The sequence below is a fragment of the Callorhinus ursinus genome, unplaced genomic scaffold, assembly GCF_003265705.2.
Source record: "Callorhinus ursinus isolate GAN/ISIS: 27379988/994484 unplaced genomic scaffold, GSC_fseal_2.0 scaffold47, whole genome shotgun sequence".
Taxonomy (NCBI): domain Eukaryota; kingdom Metazoa; phylum Chordata; class Mammalia; order Carnivora; family Otariidae; genus Callorhinus; species Callorhinus ursinus.
Window position 1 is genome coordinate 7,942,862 of NW_027397109.1, and position 26,895 is coordinate 7,969,756.

General features: G+C 40.2%; 2 protein-coding genes and 1 pseudogene across 4 annotated transcripts in view; all 3 read left to right on the forward strand.

Annotated features, from left to right (window-relative positions):
• The window catches only part of ENTREP2 (endosomal transmembrane epsin interactor 2), a 459,294-nt gene that overhangs the window by 306,360 nt on the left and 126,039 nt on the right, over positions 1 to 26,895 (forward strand). The gene's annotated exons all lie outside the window — the stretch shown is intronic.
• On the forward strand, positions 21,728 to 23,323 carry NSMCE3 (NSE3 homolog, SMC5-SMC6 complex component). The gene has a single exon (XM_025893285.2). It carries the CDS (start codon positions 21,858 to 21,860, stop codon positions 22,710 to 22,712), a length of 855 nt encoding a protein of 284 aa, XP_025749070.1. The 5' UTR covers positions 21,728 to 21,857; the 3' UTR covers positions 22,713 to 23,323.
• Positions 26,234 to 26,355, forward strand: LOC112840110 (U4 spliceosomal RNA; annotated as a pseudogene).

Sequence of the window (26,895 nt, forward strand, 5' to 3'; positions counted from 1 at the left end):
TCCTTGTTGATCTTTTGCTTAGATGATCTGTCCATTTCAGTCAGGGGGGTGTTAAAGTCCCCCACTATTATTGTATTGTTGTCAATGTGTTTCTTTGCTTTTGTTATTAATTGCCTTATATAATTGGCTGCTCCCATGTTAGGGGCATAGTTATTTACAATTGTTAGATCTTCTTGTTGGATAGACCCTTTAAGTAGGATATAGTGTCCTTCCTCATCTCTTATTACGGTCTTTGTTTTAAAATCTAGTTTGTCTGATATAAGGATTGCCACCCCAGCTTTCTTTTGATGTCCATTAGCATGGTAAATGGTTTTCCACCCCCTCACTTTCAATCTGGGGGTGTCTTTGGGTCTAAAATGAGTCTCTTGCAGACAGCATATTGATGGGTCTTGTTTTTTAATCCAATCTGATAGCCTGTGTCTTTTGATTGGGGCATTGAGCCCATTTACATTCAGGGTAACTAGTGAAAGGTATGAATTTAGTGCCATTGTATTACCTGTAAGGTGACTGTTAACTGTCTGTTGTCTGTGTTCGTTTCTGCTCTTTGCTGCTTTTAGGTTCTCTCTTTGCTTAGAGGACCCCTCTCAATATTTCTTGGAGGGCTGGTTTCGTGTTTGCAAATTCCTTTAGTTTTTGTTTGTTCTGGAAGCTTTTTATCTCTCCTTCGATTTTCAGTGATAGCCTAGCTGGATATAGTATTCTTGGCTGCATATTTTTCTCGTTTAGTGCTCTGAAGATATCTTGCCAGTCCTTTCTGGCCTGCCACGTCTCTGTGGATAGGTCTGTTGCCAATCTAATGTTTCTACCATTGTAGGTTACATCTCTCTTCTCCCGAGCTGCTTTCAGGATTTTCTCTTTGTCTCTGAGACTCATAAGTTTTACTATTAGATGTCGGGGTGTTGACCTATTTTTATTGATTTTGAGAGGGGTTCTCTGTGCCTCCTGGATTTTAATGCCTGTTTCCTTCCTCACATTAGGGAAGTTTTCTGCTATAATTTGCTCCAATATACCTTCTGCCCCCCTCTCTCTCTCTTCTTCTTCTTCTGGGATCCCAATTATTCTAATGTTGTTTCGTCTTATCGTATCATTTATCTCTCGAATTCTGCCCTCGTGATCCTGTAGTTGTTTCTCTCTCTTTTTCTCAGCCTCTTTATTTTCCATCATTTGGTCTTCTATATCGCTGATTCTCTCTTCTGCCTCATTTATCCTAGCAGTTAGTGCCCCCATTTTTGATTGCACCTCATCAATAGCCTTTTTGATTTCGATTTGGTTAGATTTTAGTTCTTTTATTTCTCCAGAAAGTGTTTCTCTAATAACTTCCACGCTTTTTTCAAGCCCAGCTAGTATCTTTAAAGTCATGATTCTGAACTCTAGGTCCGACATCATACTAATGTCTGTATTGAGTAGGTCCCTGGCTGAAGGTACTACCTCTTGTTCTTTTTGCTGAGGTGATTTCTTTCGTCTTGTCATTTTGTCCAGAGGAGAATAGATGAATGAGAGAACGAAATGCTAACAGGTTTACAACGTCCCCAGCAAATATACTGTATACAAATCAGAAAAGACCTGAAACCAGGGGAAAAGAAAGGGCAAGAAAGAAAAAAGAAAGAGAAAAAAGAAAAAAAAAAGATAAAAACAAAAACAAAACAATACAAAAAAAGCAGAATATGATCAAATATGATCAGGCTAGTGCATAGATCAGTGCCACACACTAGATTTTGGGCGTATTTTGGTCTGTTAGAAAAAAGTGCCTCCTAAAATTTTAAAGGAAGAAAGACATATATGTACAAAATAAGGGTTGATACAATGAAGGGATGGAAGATGACTGTAAAGATGAAAATTATAAAAGGTTTTATAAAAGGACTTGGTAAGATAAGTTGTTTGAAAAAAGAAAGATTTAAGAAAAGAAAAAAAAAAAAAGGAAAAAGGGAGAGAATGTGATCAGGCAGGAGACTAGAACAAAGCCATACACTAGTGATTTAGGGTATATTTTGATCTGTTAGAAGAAACTGTACCTCAAAATTTTAAAGAGAGAACAACTTATATATATATGCCAAAATAAGGGTAACTACTATGAAGGGATAAAATATGACTCTAAAAATGAAAAATGAAAAATGTTTTTTTTTTTAAAGGGATTGATAAGATGTTGGTTAAAAAAGGGAAAAAGAAAAATAAAAAAAACAGTCAACAAAAATTAACTTTGATGAACTAATGAATCATGGTAAAAAAAAAAAAAAAGCCATGAATTCTATGTGCAGTATTCCCCTAGCGCTGGAGTTCTCCCGTTCTCCTTGATCGATCAACTTGGTCTTGGCTTGCTGGCTGTTTGTGCTGATCTTCTGGGGGAGGGGCCTGTTGCTGTGGTTTCCAAATGTCTTTGCCGGAGGCGGAATTGCCCCGCCCTTGTCGGTCCAGGCTAAGGAAGCTGCTCCGGTTTGTTCTCAGGAGCTTTTGTTCCCTGCAAGCTCTCCGTACAGCCTTGGAGGACCAGGGCAGAAATGGTGGCCTCCCAATCTCCACCCGGAGGAGCTGAGAACTCGGGGCCCCGCTCCTCAGTGTGCCCCCAGAGAAAAGCAGTCACTTCCGTGTCCCCGGTCTCTGGCCGCACTCCGTGCTCACCCGGCCTGTGACCGAGCGTTGCTATCTCTGGCACCCGACCCCGCGCAGAGTCTCCAAACCCAGCAGATCCCTGCAGTGCGTTCCCGCACCGCTCCTTCCCGGGAAGGAAGGGGAGTCTCCCCGGATCTGCCGCCTGCTGGGTCCCTGCTGGAGGAGCAGTGGCCCGACTGGGCCGCGGATCACAGTTTATGGCAACCCCGAGCTGAGAGCCCGCGACTCTGCTCCGTCTCTGCAGCCGGCTTCCCCGCTCTGATACCTGGGAGCTCTGGCGCACTCAGGCACCCCCGGTCTCTCTGTGACTCCAAGGGTCCTGAGACCACACTGTCCCGGGAGGATTCCACCCCCCGCTTAGCCACTGCAGCGGCGTCCCTCCACGGAGCCAACTTCTAAAAGGTCCGATTTTGTGCTCCGCGGCTCTAGCACTTGCCAGAAGCGGCCGCCGGAGGCCCCTCCCCCGCCATCTATCCTCCCGAATATCGCCTCGGATTCACTTCTCCGCACGTCCTACCTTCCAGAAAGTGGTCACTTTTCTGTTCAGAGAGTTGTTGCTACTCTCTTCTTTGGTCTCCTGTTGAGTTCGTAGGTGTTCCGAATGGTTTGATCCCTATTCAGCTGAATTCCTGAGACCAGACGAAATCTAGGTCTCCTACTCCTCCGCCATCTTGCCCAAAAACATATGTGGTCACTCTTAAGCAGGATTTTATTGAGCACCTTCTGTGTGCCAGGAAATGTTCTGGATGCTGGGGATAGAGTAATGAAAAAAAGAGACAAAATTCCCATTCTCATGAAGCTTTATTCTAGTTCAGGGAGATGGAAAAACAGGTAAATAAACCATGTGTCACATGATAGGTAACACTAACAGGTAAGTGTTAAAGTGAAAAAGGGAAACCAGGAAGCACGTAAGGAATATGAGGAATGGGGGGCTATTTAATAGAGTGATGAGAGGCGCGCTCCTGTTGGAGGAGACCTGAAGGAGGTGAGAGTGAGCTGTGTGATCATAGCCTGGGAGCGGGAGGGGTTGGAGAACTTTCCAGGCTGAGGGAATAGGCAGTACAGAAGCCCCCAGGTGGAAACATGCTTGGCACACTCTGAGAACAGCAAGGAGAGGTGTGGCTGAAGGGGAGTGTGTGAGGGGAAGGTAAAAGGCATTGAAGTTAGAGGTGCAGGTGGGGGTTTAGCTTGTGTGGAGACGGGTGGATGATTTAAAGGACTTTGCCTTCTACCCTAAGTAAGGTCGGGACCTCTGTGATGGTGAGCAGAGGGGGGGATTTTAAGAGGGTCCCTCTGGTACCTGTATCCTGAGGGCAGGGCACAAAAGCAACGAAGAAGGAATGAGATTGATTCATGTTGGTGCATTTAGATGTGGTTCTTTAATTCTTGTTGCTGCATTGTGTTCCACTGTGTGTATGTCCCACGTTTTATTTATGTATTTTATTGTGGATGGACAGTCAGATTATTTCAATTTGGTGACTATTGCAAATAATGCTGCTATGAACATTCACTTAAGTATCTTTTTGTGCACTACCAAGAAGTGAAATTCTGGGGTGCATGGGCTCAGCTTTAGTAGATAGTGCCACATAATAACAACAACAAGTGGTTGTTCCAGTTTACATTATCCCCAGCAGAGTATGAGTGTTCCATTTTTCACCATTATCAGCAATACTTAGTGTTGCCAGTGATTTTCCTTTGAGCCATATGTGGGTGAATCATGGTGTCTCGCCATAGTTTTATTCTGCATCTCCTTAATTATTAATGAGGCTGAATGCCTTTTTATATGTTTTTTAGACATTTGGTGGATACCCTCCTTTGTGAAGTACCTATAAAAGCTCTTACCCATTTTCCATTGTGTCGTAGGTACTTATTTGTTTTAAACAGTTCTTTATATATGTTCCAGAAATAGGCCCTTCGTCAAGGTTTGTAATTTGTCCGATGGATATATATACACACACAAATGTAGGCATACACACACATACTGTCTTCTTCCATTCAGGGCCTTGCCTTTTCATCTCATAATGATCTTTTTGGTATCTAGATTAAAGTAAAATGTTCCTACCTCAAGGTCATAAAGACTTTTTCCTGTGTTATCTTTAAATAGTTTTATTATTTTTCCTTTTGCATTTAGAACTATAATTTACTGAGAGTTAATTTTTGTATAATCCAAAAATAGAGTTTCATTTTTCCACATGAACATCCTGTTGACCTAGACCCAATTATTCACAAGACAGTCCTTTCTTCATTGCTGTGCAACATCATCCCTGTGATGCAGAAGTGTTCTTATATCTATGGGTCACTTCCTAGATCCTCTGACTTTTTGGTCTTTTTGTTTATACTGTACATTGTCTTAAATAACTAAAACTTCGTAAGTAAATCTCGGTATCCAATAAAGTAAGCGCTTTTTTGTTCCTTAAGATTGTTTGGCTATTCATGGTCCTTTGCATTCTTATATAAATTTTGTAGTCAGCTTGTCAAATTCTACAAAGAAACCCTGCCAGAATTTTTGATAGGATTATAGTGGATCTGTAAATCAATATGGAGACAATTGACAGCTTTACCACAGTGTGTTTTCCATCCTATGAATATTTATTTGGATCGTCTTTAATTGCTTTCAATAATATCTTGTTTTATAGATTTCTGAGTAGAGGTATTACATATTTTTCATTAGCTATAAATCCTATTTATCTTTATTTTTTTGGCAGTGTTATGCATAGTGATCAATTATCTGTTGCTACAAACCACCGCAAAATGTCATAGCTTAGATATCTACGGTTTATTATCCTTGACAATTCTATGGGTATTCTGCTGGTCTTGCCTGGAGTCCCTCCTGTGATGGTGTTCAGATTATGGCTGGAAGATGCTTGGCGGTCCCAATGGCCTCACTTACATATTTAGAGCTTTGATGCCACTGAAGTTGGGCCTCTCCTGTCTTCATTCATTACTCTAGGTGGGGCATCTGTCCACCGCAAAGAGAGCACTATGAAAGGGAGTATCCCAAGAGGACAAAAGCAGAAGATGCAGGCCTCTTCAGGCCTAGGCTCCAAAATCCACATGTTGCAACTTCTGCCACACTCTGTCGTTCAAAGCAAGCCACAGAGTTAGCCCACGTGTGAGGGGGTGGAAAAATTATCCCCATGTCTTGATGGGACAAGCAGCCACCCACATTACAGTACAAAAGGGCATGTGGGATCCATCTTTGGGAAAATGTGTCACATCTGGCATTTATTTTAATTCCATTTTCTGTTTGTCATTGAAAAATGGAAATGAAACTGATTTATGCATATTAATCTTATCTCCAACCACTTTGATAATTTATTAATTCTAATGGTTTATCTGTACATTTTTTGACTTTTCTACATATAGAATCACGTCATTTGAAAAAGAAAAGACAATTTTGTTTTTTTCCAATCTGTACAACTTTTATGCCTCATCTCAAAGGAACATTTTTAATATTTCACAATAAAGAGTGATGTTTAATGCAGATTATTGTAGTGATAAGTTCCCTTCTATTTCCAGATTGCTGAGTTTCTTGTTTTGATAGTATTTTTTAAGATCATGAATAGATATTGAATTTTCTCCCTTGATTTTTCTTTCTTTTTTGAGATGACCATGTGAAAGGTCTCCTTTATCCTGTTAATAAGGTGAATCACCTTGATTGACTTTTGAATGTTCAGCCAATTTGCTTTCCTAGATTGAACTCAGCTTTCTCAATGCTGAATCTCTTGATTCTGTTTGTCAGTGTTTTGTTCGGGGCTTTTGATTATATATTTGTGAGGGAGATTGGCCTTTTATCTTCATTTTTCAAAATGTCCTTGTCAGATTTCTATATTAAGGTTATGATTTCTTTATAAAACACAATGGGAGTAGTTCCTCTTTTTCTTTTCTGGAAGCATTTATTTAAGACTGATGTTATCTCTCATTTAAGTGTTCAGTAGATTTCACTAGTGAAGTCTCCTAGGTTGGGTTTTTTGGGGGGTTTTTTTGAGGGAAAATTTGGAATTACAGATTCAGTAGTTCCCAGGACTATTAAAACTGTGCATTTTTCTTGTATAGGTTTTGTTTAGTTGTTTTCCTAGGAATTTGCCCATTTCATCTGTTTTCAAATGTATTGGTGAACATTGTAATTAACATTCTTGTATCCTTCTAATATCTACAGGGATGTACCTTGCTGTTGGTCATACCTGTGTGAGAGCACAATGAAGCTGGTCTGGGGAGTGTTGAAAGAGGTTGGAACCAATTGCTGCTGCCAGGGCAGGGGGTATTGCTAGTACCTTACTGACCAGAAGAGCAAGCAAACAGGAAGAAGCAGGTCCTACCCCTTGCCCCACGTTTTAGGCTACCCCATTGCCCCTTATTAGAAGAACCCAACAAGAAGCCATCTAACAGAAGAAAAACATAACTTTCAGAGATCCAACCCCAGCGTAAGAGAGCAGTGGATTTGGAACAGAGAGATCATTAGCTTAATAAATAGCACACCCTCCCACTAAAATATCTTCAGTGTCCTCTTGACCTCATTCCACCTGGAGGAGACCCTTAGAATCATTTTTCTTTACACTCCATCTCCCGCCTCTTCTTATTCCTGGGATATGCTGAGATTGTTTGGGTCCAGGCTCTTACCAAAATCTTCCTTCTTCTACTTCAAGAACCCTTATGAACAACTGTAATACAATTTACATTCACATTATCATTCTCTATTAAGATTTTAAAATAAATACTACAAGATTTGTCCTATTGCTTATTAAAGTGTCCTCACCTCCCATGGGTCCTTGTTTGATTTGGTTCTTTGGTGAGAGTATACTGGAGTATTCTCAGAGAGGACACCTGGGACACCAGCTTCCCACTCTGCAAGTCCCATAATCTACTCCTTCGTATTCACGTAATAATAGCTTGCCTGGGTAGAGAATTTTTGGATTACAAGTGAGAAATGGGATATTAGACTGACTGTTTCTAGAAACAACTTAACTCCTTTTTGTCTGGAAGCTTGTACGATTTTTCTGTTCTTAAAATTCAGAAATCTTAGCAGGATGGATCTAACTTCTGCCTTTCCAGAGCCCTTTCAAATCTGAAGTCTTGAGTTGCATTTCCTTTGATAGTTTCTTTGCTTATTCTCTGTCATATGCTTTGTTTCCCCCAAACTTCTGTGATTTATATAATATTGCCTCCTGCTCTGCCCTTCATATCTTGATATTTCCCTTGTGATTGATTTTTATTCCATTAACTTTTGTCCTGTACTGTGTGACACATCTTTCACTTGAACCTTCTAAAATAGCGATTTGGTCTTTAGCGGGGACCATTCTCTTTTACAGTACCTCTGCTAGAATTTTAAATTTAAAAAACAAGAATTATTCTGTTCTAGAAGCATTTTATTGTGCTCTAATAATATCTCCTTATGTGTTTTCATTGTTTTTATTTGATAGTCTATTTCTGTTTCTTCTATTAGTTCTGCTCCATAGTAGCCATCTGTTCTGGAATTTGGCAGTCTCCTTCCTTTAAACCACTATGCTTATAGGTGGGCATGTGAGTTTGCTTTGCCTGATCATTTTGCTAGGAGTTCCCCCAGTGCTGGTTTGGGCTCAGCTGGTGGCTGTGACAGGATCCCTTTTAAGGCTATGGTAGAATAATAGGAAGAGACGGAGGCAGATAGGGTGGGACTGTTTTCCCTCTTGGGGAAGGGGCAGTTGGGTAGGCAAACTACATTGTCTCACTTTAGATATGGCAGGGCAGGGGAGGGATGGGGTTAGGGATGGTGTCCATTTTCAGAATCAGATAGAGGTAGAGTGTCTTCAGGCCCACCGCGCAACTTCTCTTTCAATGGAGACAGCTGGGCAATAGCTCAGGTAAGCCATACAGGCTCCTTCTCTCCTGCTCAGAGGTCCCCTAGGTTGTCTCACTCTGGCTTGGGATGGCTGCTTCTCACTCTGAGCTCTTCCAGAGATGCAGCCTTTCTCCATACTACCTGACCTTTAGTCTATAGAGTCTTACTGATTTTGACTTTTCTGTGCTAAGCACGCACCATTATCAAAGGCCATGGGGAGCAATAGTAGGTCAACCTCTGGACAAACCCCCACCCTGGGCATCATCAGTAGCCACAGGATACAGGAGAACATGTGGCTGGCTAGCTGGCCTGGGGCTCTCAGAGCTCAGCTGTCTCCAGATCATCATCATATTAGGGACAGTTATAGGTAGGAAACAAGGCTAGACTTGGGGGTGCTGCATTGAGTCTAGGCAACCAGGACAGATTGGCACTCCTGAAAACCTCCAGAGCCTCAGATTATAACTTCCTGTCTTCTCGTTCCAAGAAAACTGGGGACCAAGTTTGTAACATATAGAGTAGGGTGTTAGGGGTCAAGGACCCGCTATAGGCCAAGTGGCAGAGAACTGAAGATTCAGTCCCCTGGAGGATGGCCTTGGGAAGCTAAAATGCCAAGTCCATCAGGCAGGTAGAGAAATGACCTTGCTGGAAAGAGTGAATTGAGCAGTGGGAACTTTGTGATATCCTTTAAGGTTCTAGTGTATAGTGGGGGTAAACTCCTCAGTACTCACACAAGGAACCACTGGTTGATGGACATCACTCAAGCTAGGGTGATATCCATGAAATATGAGGATGCATCTATAGGACTTCCAAGAAAATTCTGCCTTTATAACTTACAGACTCTAGATATCTGGGCACATCAAAGATCCCCCCCCCAACTTTGCAGGTCCTTAGATAAAATCTAAATGTCTTTTTGCCATAAAGAGGGAGGCTGACTGCCAACTTGCAGTCTTGTACTACTACCTCAAGCAGCATTTCAAGCTGATATTCAAATGTCTATAGATCTCGGAGCTAGGTGAAGGGGGTTGGCACATGGCTGTTGACTGGGAGCCCTGGCTTCACCAGGTAAAGTCTAAACAACCAACCGATATATTCCCCTTGTTGGGATTCTCTTGGCTACAGATGTGAGCTGGGATACTTTGGGCTATAAGTGATATAAAACCCAATTCACAAAACCTTCAATGACAAAGGGCATAAATTATCTCAAATAACAAGTTCAGAGGTGGGCTGCTCCAGAGTTAGTTGGTTCAGCAGCCTAGAGAAGTCATCCAAGATCCAGATTCTCTCCAGCTTTTCATTCTACCAGTTTCGTATTTTGATGTGTCAGCTTAGTTCTACTCATGATGACAAGATGACTGCCACTGCTTGAGGCATTACATGCAAATATAAAATGTGTAGTAGAAGAGGATTTTTTTTCCCTGTGAACCTCTTTTTGAGAGCAAGTAAACATTTCTCAGATGTCCCCCCCCCCCCCCCGCCACATACCACCAAAATATTCAGTATCTCATTGGCCAGAACTGGGTCACATGTCCACTCTTGACACTTGTTATGTGGGTTGTATTATTTATTTATAAATTTAGAAAATATCACCCTTGAGTAAGATTAATCAAATGAACATGTGAATGGATGTTAATATTAAGTGGCAATTGAGTTGGGCTGAATTTCTGTAATTTGCACCTAATAATCACACCTGGGCACAAAGGACTAAGCATTAGCATAACAGATATATCCACATTAGTTACTGCATGAAATTTCCCAATATAGTTTTTAAATGTCCAGAGTAATAACCACACTGAATTAGGTAATTTGCTTAGAAATAAATGTGAAAAGAAAGAAAACATGCATGAGTAGTATGAACCGCTTGGATAATTACAAACAATTGAGCAGCTCAAGAAAATTTCATAAGCACATTTTTAATGACTGATTGGATCCTAGGAAGTGGCTAATTAGCTAACATTTGCTTTTGCCACACCGCCTCTCTCAAACCTGTGGGATTAATAAAATCTGAATTAAAAAAAAAAAAGTCATGCTTCTCAAGAAAGACGCCCTGGTTTATCCAGCCAGATTACGGGATGTTGTTGCCAGTTTCAAGAGGCAGGAATCCTTCAGAAAACGGAGCTCCTCTGCCTCTCATGCATTTAGGGCTGTCCTTCCCACAGTGGCTTCCTGGTTGCAGGAAGCAATATTGCAGCCAAGCCAGCTGGGTCGGACATGTAAGTAGGCAGCACGTTCCCCTCTGCTCTGCTCTTCCCAGATGCATGCAATTCTCACTTATGTGGGGGGCTTTGTCTCTTCCTTGAATCACTTTCTCAACCACAGCACTGTTAGATGTTTGCTGTTTAACATATTTGTATTTATAAAGTTGCCATTTTTCCCTGATGTTAAAAGGTGTGTTCTGTCTTACCCATTCTCTGTTTTTTCCTTCCCTAGGCCTTATTTGTACCTTTTGTCCAATTGAAATTAAACTTGTTTATTGCCTGGAATGCCTTTTTTTTTTTTTTTTTGTTCAAGGCTTCTGAAAGCTCCACGTAGCAGCCAAATCATCTCATGTACACGCAAGGAAAGGGCTTAGAGGATAGGGGACTGAGGTTTCCTTTAATATTGAGCTTCCTCGATATTTGAGTTTCGAGGGTACATTCTTAGAGAACTAGGGACTTTGTAACAAATGAGGTGGCCAAATTCTCTATTTAGCAGGGTTGTCACATATGCCCTAAATGATTTACAAGTTTTCATGGAACTAGAGTAGCAATGTCTTTTAATGCTCTAAGACAAGTGAACAGAAGTGAGAGTTCTGGTTGAGTGCAGGCTTTGCTCATTTGAACAGTTTTCATACTAAGAAAGGCAACGATCAGAACTTTTTGTCCAGGTGAGCGAGAGAAAGTCCGGGTAAGAGAAAGGGTGGCCCATGTACAAAGGACAGAGCATCTGACTTTTTGTTCCCTCTAGGTAGAAAGATAATTTACATCAATTCTTAGTATTTGAAAATACTCACTTGTGTATATTAACTGAAAAAACTATTGACGCTGTTCTTCGTGTTCTTCTTCTACAGTAAGATTATCTTTTTCTACCAGATGGGCAGCCTTTCAGAAGGTGTACTTGGAAATCTGGTCAGCCAAATGAGTGGACAGAACCCCAAGATCAATGAGGTGATATGTCTCACCTGAATCATGCTCACATTTCTAGAGATTATTTTTTCCCTCTAGATTTTATTAAGTTTCATGATCCTTATATAGTTCTTGTATATAATTTCATTGTTCCTAGTTGTCATAATTAAGAAACTGTGGGAACTAAATTCAATTCATTTAGTGGAATATAGCTTACTAAAGCGATGACATCAGGGTAAGAGAGACCATGTCAAAGTTGGGCCCAATCAGGAGCAAATGTGTACCTAACATTGTGTGTGACTTGCTTATTAATCCATTGTATGTGTCTGAAAAGCTTTTTTTCGGGGAGGGGTGTGTTGCTTTATTTTTTATCACAGTAGATCTTGCCTTCAGTTCAGGGTTGTGTGAGGAAATAAAAAATGAGCCTGTAAAACGAAGAAGAATTTAGTTTAAAATCATATGTCATAAATATACCTGTACATACTTTTGCAGATGTTAACTGATTTTGCATTTTTGTGAATATCCTGCATTAAGTTTTACATATTGCACTACACTTAATTCAGAAGCCATTTTCACAGTAAGGTTGGTATATTTTGAGATAATGGGGACTTGTTCTTGTTCATGAGTAGGAAGATAGAGTTCTGAAAGCATTGGATCACCATTCATGCACAATGGACTTTATGACCTATTTTTGATTTTGCCCTCCTCTCAGGAATATCCAAGGGCCAAGGCAACCCCCCGAAGCCTCCCTTTGTCTGGTGTCTCTGTTACGGATGGCAGGAAGCAGTAGGAACAAGCAGAGCCCCATTTCCTCAAGATACTTCGCTGCCATTAAATATCCATTCCCACAGAGTAGTTTTAAATGGAGACCTCCACTTGTCCTAGAAGTCACAGAATTGTGTCACTTGAAGAAAAACAGAGCCAAGTTAGGAAATTTATTGTTTTACCAGCAGATGCTCTGGGAAACTCAGGATGCTCCAGCATACTGACATCTAATAAATGAGGAACCAGGCGTTTCTTTAAATGTTACTTTCAGGAGGGGCTTTCTATTTCCTTTTCAACATGTGTTTATGGTTTCTGATTTAGAATTCTTTTGTGTGTGTGTGTGTGTGTGTGTGTGTATTTTATTGGGAGGGGGTGCAAAGGGACAGGGAGAGAATCTTAAGCAGGAACCACACCCAGTGCAGAGCCTGATTCGGGGCATGATCTCACAAACCTGATATCATGACCTGAGCCCAAATTAAGAGTTGGATGCTCAACTGACTGAGCCACCCAGGCACCCCTAAAATTCTTTCATATATTAATAGTATTTTACAGCTGAAAGAGTTTGCCTAACTCAGCCCTGCGTTTCTGCAGGTGAAGAGGCTGAGAGGTCTTCCATGACCCAGAGGAAATTGGTGGCAGAGGAAAGATGAAACTGTGTTCCATCAACCATGTAGCATAAAGATGTTCGTTGACTGCCTAGAATATAAACATCTTTGTGATAATGGCAAAAATCATTATTTCTACAGTAGACTCTGCTCCATTTTAGTTTAACTTTTTAGTTAAAAATTCGTTCTGTTGCTGTTGATCCAGAAAGTCTGGGTGCCCTAACTGCATCCATTTGATGGTTTTCATTACTGTTTTCTTAGTCTTCTTTTCTGTTTCATCTCATTACACTTCAGAAGGAGCAACTTATTCAAGATTCTTCAGATTGGCCTTCTTCTTCAGGTTCTTTTTAAAACAGGTTTATTAATACATAATTAACATATCATAAAACTCACTTGTTTAAAGTATACAGTGTTTTTAGCATACTTCAGAGTTATGCAACCATCATTATCTAATTTTATCACATTTTGAATCACCCCAAAAAGAAATCTCATAGGCTTTAGCAGTCACTAAAGTCACTCCCCATTCCCCACGGTAAAACTGTCTTCCACAGCTGTACCATTTTACGTTCCCACCAGCAATATTTGAGGTTTCCAATTCCTCTGCCTCCTTGCTAACCCTTGATATTGTCTGCCTTTTTTGTTTATAGCCATTCTAGAGCCTGAAGTAGTATATCATTACGGTTTTGATTTGCATTTCCCTAATGACTAATTATGTTCAACATTTTCTCATGTGATTAGCCATTCTTACATCTTTGGAGACATGTCTATTCAAATCCTTTGCCCAGTTTTACAATTGGATTTTTGTCTTAAGTTCCAAGAGTTGTTTATATTTTCTGCCTATGTGTCCCTTATTAGATACATGATTTGCAAATAATTTCCCCCAGAATGTGTAGATTGCCTTCTCACATTCTTGAGTATCCTTGGACACACACAAGTTTTTAACTTTGATGAAGTACAACTTATCAGTCTTCTTGTTTATCATCTCTGCTTTTAGTCTCTTATCTGAGAGGTCATTGACAAACCCAAGGTCATGAAATTTGCTCCTGTGTTTCGTTTTAAGAGTTTTATAGTTTTAGGGCGCCTGGATGGCTCAGTCGTTAAGTATCTGCCTTCGGCTCAGGTCATGATCCCAGGGTCCTGGGATCGTGCCCCTCATCGGGCTCCCTGCCCCGTGGGGAGCCTGCTTCTCCCTCTCCCACTCCCCCTGCTTATATTTCCTCTATTGCTGTGTCTCTGTCAAATAAATAAATAAAATCTTTAAAATAAAAGAGTTTTATAGTTTTAAATCTTACATTTAGGTCCATGATCCACTTTGAGTTAATTTTGTATGTGGTGTGAGGTCAGGGTTCAATTCATTCTTTCGTGTGTGGATATCCAGCACCATCTGTTGTTACCCCCATTGAATTATCTTGGTCCCTTTTTAAAAAAAATCTGTTAACCATAGATGTATGGATTTAATTTTGCACTGTCCCTTCTGCTCCACTGCTCTATATGTGTATCAGTTTACCAGGGCTGCCATAACAAAATACCACAGACTGGGTGGCTTAAACAACAGAATTTATTTTCTAACAATCTGGAGGCTAAAAGTCCAAGATCACACTGTTCGTAAGTGTGGTTTCTCCTGAGCCTCTCTTCTTAACTTGCAGACAGCTGCCTTTTCACTGTGTCCTCATATGGCCTTCTGTGTGTGTGCACACATCCCTGGTATTTCTTCCAGGGATGAAGGATGGTGTCCTTCTGAGGGCATCAGTCTTATTGGATTAGCAGCCTACCCTAATGGCCTCATTTTAACTTAACCCATTTAAAGAGCTTATTTCCAAATTCAGTCACATTTTGAGGCCCTAGGAATTGGGACTTAAATTTATGAATTTGAGGAGGAGGAGGGAGACACAATTCAGCCCATAACAATAGGTCTATGCTTGTGCCAGTACCACAGAGCTTTGATTACCCTAGTGTTGTAGTAAGTTTTGACATATTGTAGAAGTGTGAGGAAATGTGAGTTCTTTGTTCTTTTTTAAGTGTTTTGGCTATTCTGGGTCCCTTGAATTTCCTACGAGTTTTAGGATCAGCCTGTTAATTTCTGTAAAAAATGCAGCTGGAATTTTGATAAGGATTGTCTTCAATCCGTTTTACATATTGTTAGATTTCATTTGCTACTCTTTTGATATAGATTTTTGCATCAATATTCATAAGGGATGTTGGTTGGTAGTTTTCTTGTAATGCCATGGTCTGGTTTTGGTATCAAGATAATACTGGACTCAGAATGAGTTGGGAATCGGTTCTTCAGTTTTCTGAAAGAGTTTGTAAAGAGTTGGTTTTAATTTTTTTTGAAAGAATTTTGGTAGAATTCACCAATGAAACCACCTGGATCTGGATTTTTCTTTGTGGGCAGTTTATAAACTACTAATTCAATCTTTCTTTATTGTAGACCTATTTATATTTTCTATTTCTTCTTGAAATCTGTGACTTTCTAGGAACTTTTCCATTTCACCGAACTTATCTAATCTGTTGTTATATAGTTGTTTATTGCTCATGGCATTCTCTTACAATTTTTTTTTTAAGATTGGTAGTGATATCCCCTCCTTTGTTCCTGATTTTATTAATTTGGGTGTTCTTTCTTGGTCACTGCAGCTCTTTGTCAATTTTACTGCTTCTTTAAATTCTTGGATCTGGGGCACCTGGGTGGCTCAGTTGGTTAAGCGACTGCCTTCGGCTCAGGTCATGATCCTGGAGTCCCAGGATCGAGTCCCGCATCGGGCTCCCTGCTCAGCAGGAAGTCTGCTTCTCCCTCTGACCCTCCCCCGTCTCATGCTCTATCTCATTCTCTCTCTCAAATAAATAAATAAATAAATAAATAAATCTTTTAAAAATAAATAAATTCTTGGATCATCTTTAATGAGCTGTTTTATTTCACCTGTGCCAGGTTCTGCCCTTCTTTCTTTCCTCTACAGATCATGCTGCTAGAGTTGCTGGCAAGTAGGCTGGCAAGTGGCAAGAGGCCCAGAAGTTTCTGGCACAGCAGACTTTGCTTTTATGAGCCACTGTGAATCAGAGAACACACTGTTTACATGTCTCCTGAGGCACCATGAAGGAGCCTCTTGGAATCCAGGCTCAAAAGGGTTGAAACTGCTCAAGGCCTCTCCCAACATCAAGGCCTGATAGCATTTGACCTACCTGAAAGGCTTCCTCTGAGGGCAATTAGTCAGCGGCCTGGACAGGCTCTTGAAGGATTACCCTCAGAAAGAAGACAGCTGTAGGCTCTCTCAGAAGGGAGACATGGGTTTCTGCCAGCTGAATACCCGCAAGTACCACATGATCCTGGGTCTTCCCAGGCCTTGGGAAGGGGCAGGCTTTCTCCTTACCAGGTACCTAAGCTCTCACTTGCATCTCAGGGAGAAGCAGCCTTGTTCACTCTCCTTTGCAGATTTTGGAGAACCCATGGCCTTTGTGTACTCTTCAACCTTGAATGCATGCTTGCTTTAGTTGTTGAGTTAGCTCAAGGGAGGGAACCAGGAAGGAGAGGGGATCAGAGACAAGGGGTCTGTGCATACCCACCATCTGGCCAGGATTCCTACAGCCATCTCTAGAGTACCTCTGAGTATTATTTCTGGTTTTCTGTTTATATTTGTCTCCTTCAGGATCACCACTTACGCATATATGAAAGGTTTTTCTTGTCTGCCTTCAGTATTTTCATATTTCTTTCTCATTCACTTCTTTTATTCTTAATCCATTTCAATTTGTTCAGTTTTCTCCAAACAACATATCTGTCTTGCCCCTGAGTATTAGCCTTGTCGATTCTCCTCCTGGGTGCCCTTGCCCTGTGAGTATACCTCTGTTCTACGCTAAAGTGAAACCTAGAAAAAAAGAATGAGGCTTCTGTCACCTTTAATGGTGTGGCCTATGGGGAAATGCTTTGTGTTAAATATGGAGAACACAGCTACTCTATACAAACAAATACTTTAAAATACATTCTAGGTTGTTTGAAACTTCTTTCTGTAGAGGTAAATCACCAGATTAGTTCATATGTACATTTTACATGGAAGAACAGTCTTTCTTTCATGATTTCTACTTTGGCCTTATTGCCAGCAATTAAAATCATAGGTGCATTCCTCAACCACAGAACATGCCAAGAAATAATAAAAATGTCAAATTGTATTCAGATCGCCTCTCATTACATTCAATAACCTTATAGGTAATATTAAGTTTGTCTAGCTCCATTCTCTTTAAACCAAGTCTCATTCCTTAGTACCCTTTATTCTCCTGCTTAATTGGGTTTGGATACTGTTTAGCCAGAATTTTTCCAGTTTCAAGTAAGGAGAACCAACCGAAAGAAGATAAAGTAAAAGGAGATTTGACTTGCTTCAATAAGTAGTTATCCCCAGGAGTTTGACCTTGAACTCAGGATCCAGAAATTCAGATGGCAGCATTAAGACTATTTCTCTCTTAGATCTTTGAGTTGGCTTCACCATGAGGCAGGCTATGTCCAAGCAAAGGCAAAGGTGGCTAGGCTTACATCACCACCCAGCTTGTTGGCTTGGAGAAAGAGAACCTATGTGAACTCTGAAAGGCTGTGGACTGACCTTTGAACCAGTTGCTGTGGCTGGCCTGCATCTCATGCACTCAGGAAAGAAAGGTAGAGCCTTACCAAGGTCTCCTAGAGATTGGAAGAAGCAGTTCCTAAAAGGAAAAGATGCAGAACAAGAGGCAAAAACAAGCAAATAAGAAATTTATTGGCCACTATTGAGACCTTATGTTTGTAATTTTATAACTTAATAGATTTTAATGATTTTCGTAAGTAAAAGGCCCTGCATAACTGGAAGGTTTGTATTTCTTGAAAAGAGTCTAAGAAGGTGTTTCTGGGCCAAATAGCTGCAGTGCTTGGAAAGAGCTATCTCATCAAGCTACATCTCTCTACCCCCTTCCACCAGCCAAGGAAAGCTTTGTTGCCATTTAAAGTATTCTTCCACGAGGGACAAAGTGTTATCGAGTAGTCCTATTGTGTCTTTTAACCTGTACGGATCTTTATTACGGATGAGTGGACACAAGGGATTTTACTGCAACCGTTAAAGTATCTGGAATCCTTTTCCTCCTATCTACTCACCAAAATAGTATCTGCCTTCCCAGCTCCAACTCCTTTGCTCACATGCTACACATTGTCCCACTTTCTTTCACTGGAAAAGGCAGTGAAGCTGCTCATATACGGTGGCTGCATGCTTTTATCATTGCTTTTCTCCCCCAGAAAGCCCTTACCTCCTTTTTGCACTAGGTTGCTGAGAAAATTTAAAACCTTTCTCTGGTTCTGCAAGAAATACCAGTGAATGAAGAGGAGAATCCAGTAGATAATAAAGATGATTAGAGCTTGTTGGCAGTCATTTGCTACCAAGGAGATGAAATAAAGCAATTAATTACTCAGAGACATCTAAAGAGCAAGTGCTAACTGGTAGGCATTTCTTTGTTTAATGCATTTGAAATCCTAGCTAGTCGAATTTTGCCTCAAGGAATTTTTCCTTCTTTTTCTTTTGGGTCTAGTAATAAAAGTATTAAGGTCATTAACATAAACTGAAAATGTTTTTCTTTTTAAACCACTTGTCTTTATTTCTTCACTGGCTGAACAAAGTCACAAATGTCATATTCAAGTCACACTGAATTTACTGAAAATTTGAATATGTATGACTGCTGGGGCGTGGTGTCACTAGGACGTTAAAATCATTGAGAATACATTTCTCACTTATCTCCCAAGCAAGACAATCAACACTGAATTTCATTTTTAAAAGGAAATAATTTTAATAGCACCTTAAAATGTTTCTTTCCAGACTTTTTTCTCATTTTTGTGTGTACAAGTGTTTCACTTCAGCAAACATCTTTCTACATACAGCTTTGTAGAGTCCTCAGATATTTTCCTTAACATAAACCCTGTGGAAAGAAGCAAACTGTTATCAACTACCCGGTCCCAGCCTTGTGCTAGGTACTTGGCAAACCTATCTCATTAGTTCCCTGATGCCTGGGTTATTAGAGTAGTCCCCCCTTATCTGTGGTTTCGCTTTTTGCTCTTTCGGTTACTCTTGGTTAGCCGTGGTCTGCAAGCAGATGATTCTTCAGACATATTCTCAGGTCAGTAATAGCCTAACGCTACATCACAGTGCCTGCGTCATTCACCTCACTTTATCTCATCATGTAGGCATTTTATCATCTCACATCATAAGAAGGGTGACATTTTGAGAGAGACCGTATTTACACTAACTTTACATTACATATATTGTTATAATTGTGCTATTTTATTATTGGTTATTGCTTTTAATCTCTTATTGTGCCTAACTGATCAACTTTATCATAGGTATATATGCATGTATAGGAAAAAACATAGTATATATAGGATTCAGGTCTATCTGCAGTTTTAGGCATCCATTGAGGGTCTTGGAACGTACTCCCTCTGGATAAGGAGAGATTACGGTAATCTCATTTTGTTGATCTGGAAACAGAAAGGAGCGTCAGTAGCTCCCCCAATGTTACACAGATTTCTAATCTAGGTCCAGCTAACTCCATACCTTTGCTTTTTCAAGGACATCGTATTTATTATGTTCTGTCTGCTTCAACATATGGTTAAGAGCAATGTCTGGAGGCACCATATCTTAATTCAGAACTAGATCCATCACTTATTTGCTAATATTTTCCTCTGTGCCTCAGTTTCTTCCTTTGTGAGAAGAGAAACATAATAAACAAACAGGTCTCATAGGGTTGTCATGGTGATTAAATGAAGTAATCCATGTAGACCACTTAGAACAGAGTCTGACCCACAGTTACTTTTGTAATAACTGTCAGCTGTTGTTTCTATGTATTATTACTGTCAGTGTTATTACCATCATCATCATCACAACAGTTTTTCCCCCAAACATCCATGGCTTTCCATGTCATTCTAAAATGGAGGGTGGTCTGGATGACTTCTCCATACGATGCCTAAAGTTCATTCTAATACTATTATTTTATGTCTGTATTTTCATACCTGCATTCTCCTGGACACAGTATAGAGATACTGGTGTTAACCAGTATCTTTTCTGACCTATTTTGAGTATGACAATCTGCTGAATTAATATGCTGCTGAAGGACACTGCAGATTTATACTGAAAATGCAGCCTAATTGTTGACAATGGTTTTCATCTCATTTTCCATTTCTCTGTTATCTGTTGGTTGATTTTTTCTTTCTCTCTTTTTCTTTCTTTTTTTAATAACTCAGGGTACAACTGATCCTTCTGGAGGGAACTTTTGCAGAATTCTTGATTGCAGGAGTTTAACATAAGTCCAAATTTGTAAGGAAAATGAAGCAGATGAATTTTCTCATTGTCAAAAAAAAATGAATGCCTTGATGATATATTTGTTTTTCTTAGTAGGCTTCTGTCATTAAGATGGATGCTTGAGGAGGATATATTGTTAGATCTTGTGTGGAACAGAGAGTTATTACTCATAGTTTACCAGATCCTAGCGTACTTGCATCACAACATGGAATATCATTTTACATTTAGATTTGCAGTTCCAGGGCCATTATCAGATTGCATTTTCATATTGAATTACAAACAAAAATTTTATGTTACTAACACTTAATGAAATTTTAATAAGGTTGTGTTTTGATGCTATTATTCAAATAATGTGTTTTGAATTGCTTTCCTTTGACTATATTTGCATTAAAGAGGAACTCGATTTGATTTGGTTCTTTGAAGTTTTCCCACTTTCTGGGCAGCTTTCAAAAGACAAAGTAGGAAATTCAGTTTCTCTGCAAGTCAGTAAACAGAAAAGGAACGCATTTGCTAAGATCTGCAGAAGTAATGGCAGCAGACTGCAGATGGTTTGAGTTAATGAAATGACTCATGTAGGCTATTAGAGCTGCACAATTAAAAATATATATACAAAGTGCACACATCACAGATTATGAGGACTGACACCCCTGGGTTCTCTTTTCTTTCTCTTGAGCCCTAAGGCTAAGATATTAAAAATTAAGAAATTTAATAGATTAACATTATTGCAGTTCTTGATCAGTGATGCCCAAAATTAGATGGGAATCTCTTTTGAGAGACCACGTTTCTGTTTGTAGCATTCTTCTTAGCCATTTCTGCGAAAATTGTGGTTGTGGGCCCAAGGCAGTTTACATGAGCAAGTGCTTTCCGAAAGAGAGAAGCAAGAAGACCTCACTGTAACGTGTTTTATGTGGTGGTTTTGTCCTGGTTGTCTAGCAGAGGGAATTTAATGCATAGACGATGAATACTGAAAGAGTGAAAACGCGGTTAAGAGTCTTGCTTGCAAGGCAAGCTTGCTTTTACCAAACATTCGTTTTCAATAAACTCTTAGGGGCATTAGAGAAAGTCACTAGTGGTAAATGGTTACGAGGGTTTGAACCTGAGCCAAGGGGAGGGCGTGGCGAAGGCAAACGTAGTTAGGGATCATCTGGGTCTTTTATTCTTTTTACGTCGTTTTGTGTAGAAGGAAATGCTTTTACTTCACTTTCACGCTCTTACCTTCCTCCTCACCTTACTTTTCTCCCACATTTAGACTTTGAGTTCCCTCCATCTAAAAATATTCGCGATTTTAAAACTCTTAATACTCATTTTCTGCAGTACTTGCCTGAGCCCTTGTGGTCCTGAGCTTAGCCGCACACTTGCTTAAGAGTTTTGGTTCCTGTTCTCTGTCTGGGTGGTTTGGTGAAGACGACACTTTAGGTTCCAACAAGAACCACTGCTAGGACTCCGCGGCTTTACGCCGACGCGCCGCGGCCGGGCAGACGCCCCCGACGCAACGCGCAGTCTCCGCCGACGTAGGCGCGGTCTCCGTGATGCAGCGCGCGCCCCCTCGGGCCCCGCCCAAGGCCGCCCAGCCGTGCCGCGCGCCAACCCACAATTCCCGCTGCGCGCTGCGATCCCGCCGCTGCCGCCGCCGCTGCCGCCGCCGCCCGTTAGGGCTTCTGCAGCCGGAGACATGTTGCAGAAACCGAGGAGCCGGGGCCGCCCTAGCTCCCAGGCGGAGAGGGACTGGGGCCGCGGCGCGGCCGAGGAGGCCCCGAGCACCTCCCGCGGGGCGGGCAGCTCCCAGGAGACCCGGAGCACATCGTCGCAGGGCTCCCGCCGGGCCGAGGCCTGCCCGGAGGTGGGGCCCAGGTCCCAGCAGCAGCTGGAGCTGAAGGTGGCCGAGCTGGTGCAGTTCTTGCTGATTAAGGACCAGAAGAAGATCCCGATCAAGCGCACTGACATACTGAAGCACGTCATCGGGGACTACAAGGACATCTTCCCTGACCTCCTTAAACTGGCTGCCGAGCGCCTCGAGTACGTCTTCGGGTACAAGCTGGTGGAACTGGAACCCAAAAGCAACACCTACATCCTGATCAACACTCTGGAACCGGTGGAGGAGGATGCCGAGGTGAGAGGCGATCAGGGCACGCCCACCACCGGCCTCCTGATGATTGTTTTAGGTCTCATCTTTATGAAGGGCAATACCATCAAGGAAACGGAGGTCTGGGACTTCCTGCGTCGCTTAGGGGTGTACCCCACAAAAAAGCATTTAGTCTTTGGGGACCCAAAGAAACTTATTACCGAAGAATTTGTGCGGCAGCGTTACCTGGAGTACCGGCGGATACCCCACACTGATCCTGTAGACTATGAATTACAGTGGGGCCCCCGAACCAACCTGGAAACCAGCAAGATGAAAGTTCTTAAGTTTGTGGCCAAAGTCCATAATCAAGACCCCAAGGACTGGCCAGCACAGTACTGTGAGGCTTTGGCAGATGAGGAGGCCAGAGCCAGACCTGAGACAGGTGGCCCAGCCGCCTCCTCTTGAAGTCTGAGACAGATTCAGAGGGACTTCTGGGGAAGGTCAAAGGCACCGGGTGAAGGGTTAGGGGTGGGAGGGAGCATATTTCTGTAACGCTTAAATGTGTGTGGATTTAGGATGTGTTTGCAAACTTACGTTCTCACGTTCTCTTAATGTAAGTTATTTGGTTCCACCTTGTCACTTTTAAAATATTAGGGGATTTTGGTTTGATTTGTTTTACCGTTGTATATTTTGGCGTAAAAATTTTGCTACCATTATACAACTGATTGAAAAACTTTGTACCGTGATCTGGAACAGGTGTTTAAAAAAGAACACATTGGTAAATTACTTTCACGCCAAGAAAATAAAAGCGAAGTGGTTATTGTCTCTTCAACAGTTTGTAAGTTAAAATAAAAACCTTTATAAATTAAAAAAAAATGTAATTGTCTATATCCTTTTTTACCTTGACAGCTATTTTATATTTATATATTTCCCACGTATATAAGCATTATGCATCATCTAAGTAATGTACATATTGTATTTTCTCCGAATAGCAGTTTTTTTTAATATTCATAATTATCACTCAGCTCTGTGACCATTTAGTGCCATTTGGTTTTTTCTTTTTTTTGTTTTTTCTTTTTTTGTGGCTATAATTGTAATAAATACTGTATCTTTGGATCAATTAGGCATTGTGCATTTTTCAGTCATGGTTCATGAGATGTTAATTTCATGACCCAAAACCATCTTAAAAGCATTTTTTTCTTGCTACATATTATTAAGATAAATAGTGTTTTGTAGAAGTTGGCTTACTTTTATATGTGTGTGTGCATATTGGATCACGATCTAAAATAAAAAATACATTTCTCACTGGGTACAAAAAAGTGGATAAAACTGTTAGTGATTAATCATGCCTACTTGGGAATCAGACTACCTGGTTCAGATCCTTGCTTCACATAACTAGCTGTATGAATTTAGGCAGGTTATTTGTATACAGATGTTTCCTCACCTGTAAAATGAGCTGATGATGCTCATGCTATGTGTGATAATGTGGTAATTAGATTTTGGAAGTATATGTAAAGTTCTTGGTACAGTGCCTGGTGTGGAGGATTTTAGTTGTTAACTTTGTTTCTTAACTTTTTCAATTTTTTTTTAATCTTGGTCTGGAGTAAAGTTTGTGTTTTGGGTTTTTTTTTCCAGGTTTTCTCTCATTAACTTCTAAATCACAGAGTCAGAGTTACTGGTTCAAAAGTTATGTCGGTCTTCTAGCCTGACTCTGTTGTGTGCGGCTTGGAAAAATGTAACTCATGGTATATTGTGAGTATAGCCCATATAAAGTAGAGCAGGACAGTTAGACAAAAGATCTCCCCTGGGCTTGAGAGCTAATTGTATAGTGAAAAGGTATGGGTTTTGAGATTGTCTGACAAACAATTTGAATTAGGGCTCATGCTATGTCAGCGTGGTGATTCAAGGTAGATTTTAAGTTTTCTGAATCTCAGTTTACCTGTAAGTTGGGAAAAACAGTAACTATATCATAGTTTTTTACATGGATTAAATGAGTCTGAAGAAAAGAGCTTCCAATCTCTTCCCATCGTATACCCCCATAGCCTCTGGCAAAATGCTGCTTATATTCAGAGACTCAACAAATAATTATTCAGGGGGTGAATAAGTATAATTGTTTGAGAAGGTACTACAAATTAACCATGAAATGAGATAATTTAGCTAAAAAAATGTGGATTTGATCAACCCTGGATTAAATGTCATCTAGAAGAGTCTATGGTGGGTTTGTAGTGGTATGGAAGAATGTGATAGGTTACTGTGGTTTTTTTTTTTTTTTTTTTTTTTTTGACAGAGGGAGACACAGCGAGCGAGGGAACACAAGCAGGGGGAATGGGAGAGGAAGAAGCAGGCCTCCCGCCGAGCAGGGAGCCTGATGGGGGGCTTGATGTGGGACTCGATCCGAAGGCAGATGCTTAACCTACTGAGCCACCCAGGTGCCCTGGGTTACTGTGTTTTATTTTATTCTTTTGAATCGGAATTTGCATTTATTTCATCAATGGGATATAATTGGCCCTTGAAGGCATTTCTTCTTGGTTTGCCTTTTATTTCAGTGTATAAATTACCTTATGATTGAGCATCCTGCTTACTGGCCCCTTACTTCACTAACTGCTTTCCCTTCTGGAGTGTTTTAGCACTGGTATATTCATCTCTATGGTGAAAACTATCATTACCCAGAACCCACAATCAGTTATGTCTGAGGCAGATCTCTTCTCCCACTCCCACACTTTTCCATAGAGATGTTAACAATTTACCTTTAATGAATTACCATTTTGTTTCAGATTTTATTTTTTACTTATTTAAAATTTTTATTTTATTTTATTTTTTTGTTTTAAGCAATCTCTACATCCAACATGGCGTTTGTACTCACCATGCTGAGATCAAGAGTTGCATGCTCTTCCTACTAAGAGATTTTTTTTTTTTAAGATTTTATTTGTTTATTTGACAGAGACAGGGAAAGAGGGAACATAAGCAGGGGCAGTGGGAGAGGGAGAAGCAGGCTTCCCGTGGAGCAGGGAGCCCAATGTGGGGCTCCATCCCAGGACTCTGGGATCATGACCTGAGCAGAAGGCAGATGCTTAACGACTGAGCCACCCAGGCATCCCTCCTACTAAGAGATTTTAAAATGTAAAATGTAAAACATTACAGGCCAGATGAAGCCCTGTGTCTTTTTACCCTTCCCAGAGGTGTCAAAAGTTTGTGGATATCATTCTATTGTATGATATAACACTTTTACCCCCTCCCACACACACCCACCCACACCGACACACACACATATATATATGAACAATATATAGTAGCATTTTGTGAGCTTTTATGACATAGGGTCCATTATACTATAGTGTTGCCATTTGCTGTTTTAACTCACCTTGTATTTGACATTTAGCCACAAAGGTCTGATTTATTGTTTATAGCTGTTCTTTCATGTGGAGAAAAAGTAACCGTTTGTTTATTTATTTCCTAATGGTTGGACAGGTTCTTTCCAATTTTTTGCGATTTGCCTGCAGTGTATAGTGCTTCTTTAGGCACATGTGAGTTTCTCTAGCCAGAAATAAATAGAGCAATCATGGGGCATTGCCAAATTGTTCTTGAGCTTGTGTTAAATTACAATCTACCAATATTTTAGAGTTCTTTTTCACTGACCCCCCTCTTATAAAAATTAGCCCTTCCAGCCCTACTGTGGGTATGCAGTGATAATTTATTGTAGTATTAACTTGCACCTCTAGTTTACTAGTGACATTAAGTATCTTTTGTTTTTTTTGCCATCAAGTTTTATATCTGTTAGACTTTTTCTATTTTTTATTGATTTGTAAGATTTCTTTGTATATTCTGCATATTAATCCATTGTCTGTTATATCTAGTGCAAAGAGTTTGTCACATTTCCCTTTTTTTTTTGGTCATACAGATGATTTGGTTTTAATGTGTCAAAATCATTAGTGTTTTATTTTTGAGGGCTATGTTTTTTGTGTAGTCCTTTAAAAAAAAGTCTCCCAAGCTTTGCGCAGTGGCAGTATCGTAGCCAATGAGGTTTATCCGAGGCACGATTATTGCTAATTAAAAAAAAGTCTCCCTAATCCTAGTAAGTGTTAAAAATTTTTGACTTTCACATTTATGTTTTTAATCTTTTTATATGATATGAGGTATGGGTATAATTTTCATTTTTTTCCTATATGGATTGCCTAGCACCAACTTCTCATAGTTTATCCACAGTGATTTATAATATGCTATTTTATACAACATCTCCCATATAAATGAATTTTAGCTGGAACTAAACCGATTTATATGATTTCCTATTCCTTTGCTAATACCATGCTATTATAATTCTATAGCATCATAATATCAGGGGTTTTTCTCCTTTTCAGTTCTTACAGCTTTTATTTTGGTCTTGACTTTTTGCATTGGCTTAGAACTGTAATACATTCTTTTTTTTTTTTTTTAAGTGGCACACTAGGCCTCAAGGATATTCCTGATTTTAAAGGGAATCATTTTTAAGGTTTTGTATCAACTATGTTTGCTTTTAGTTTTTTTCCCATAAATATCTTTACTTGTATTTTTAAATTTCCCCCCTGTTGCTAGCTTGCTTAGAGTTATTTAGAAAAATTATGAATAGTTTTTTAAAATTTGTATCATGTTCTTTATTAATCTCCTAATGTGA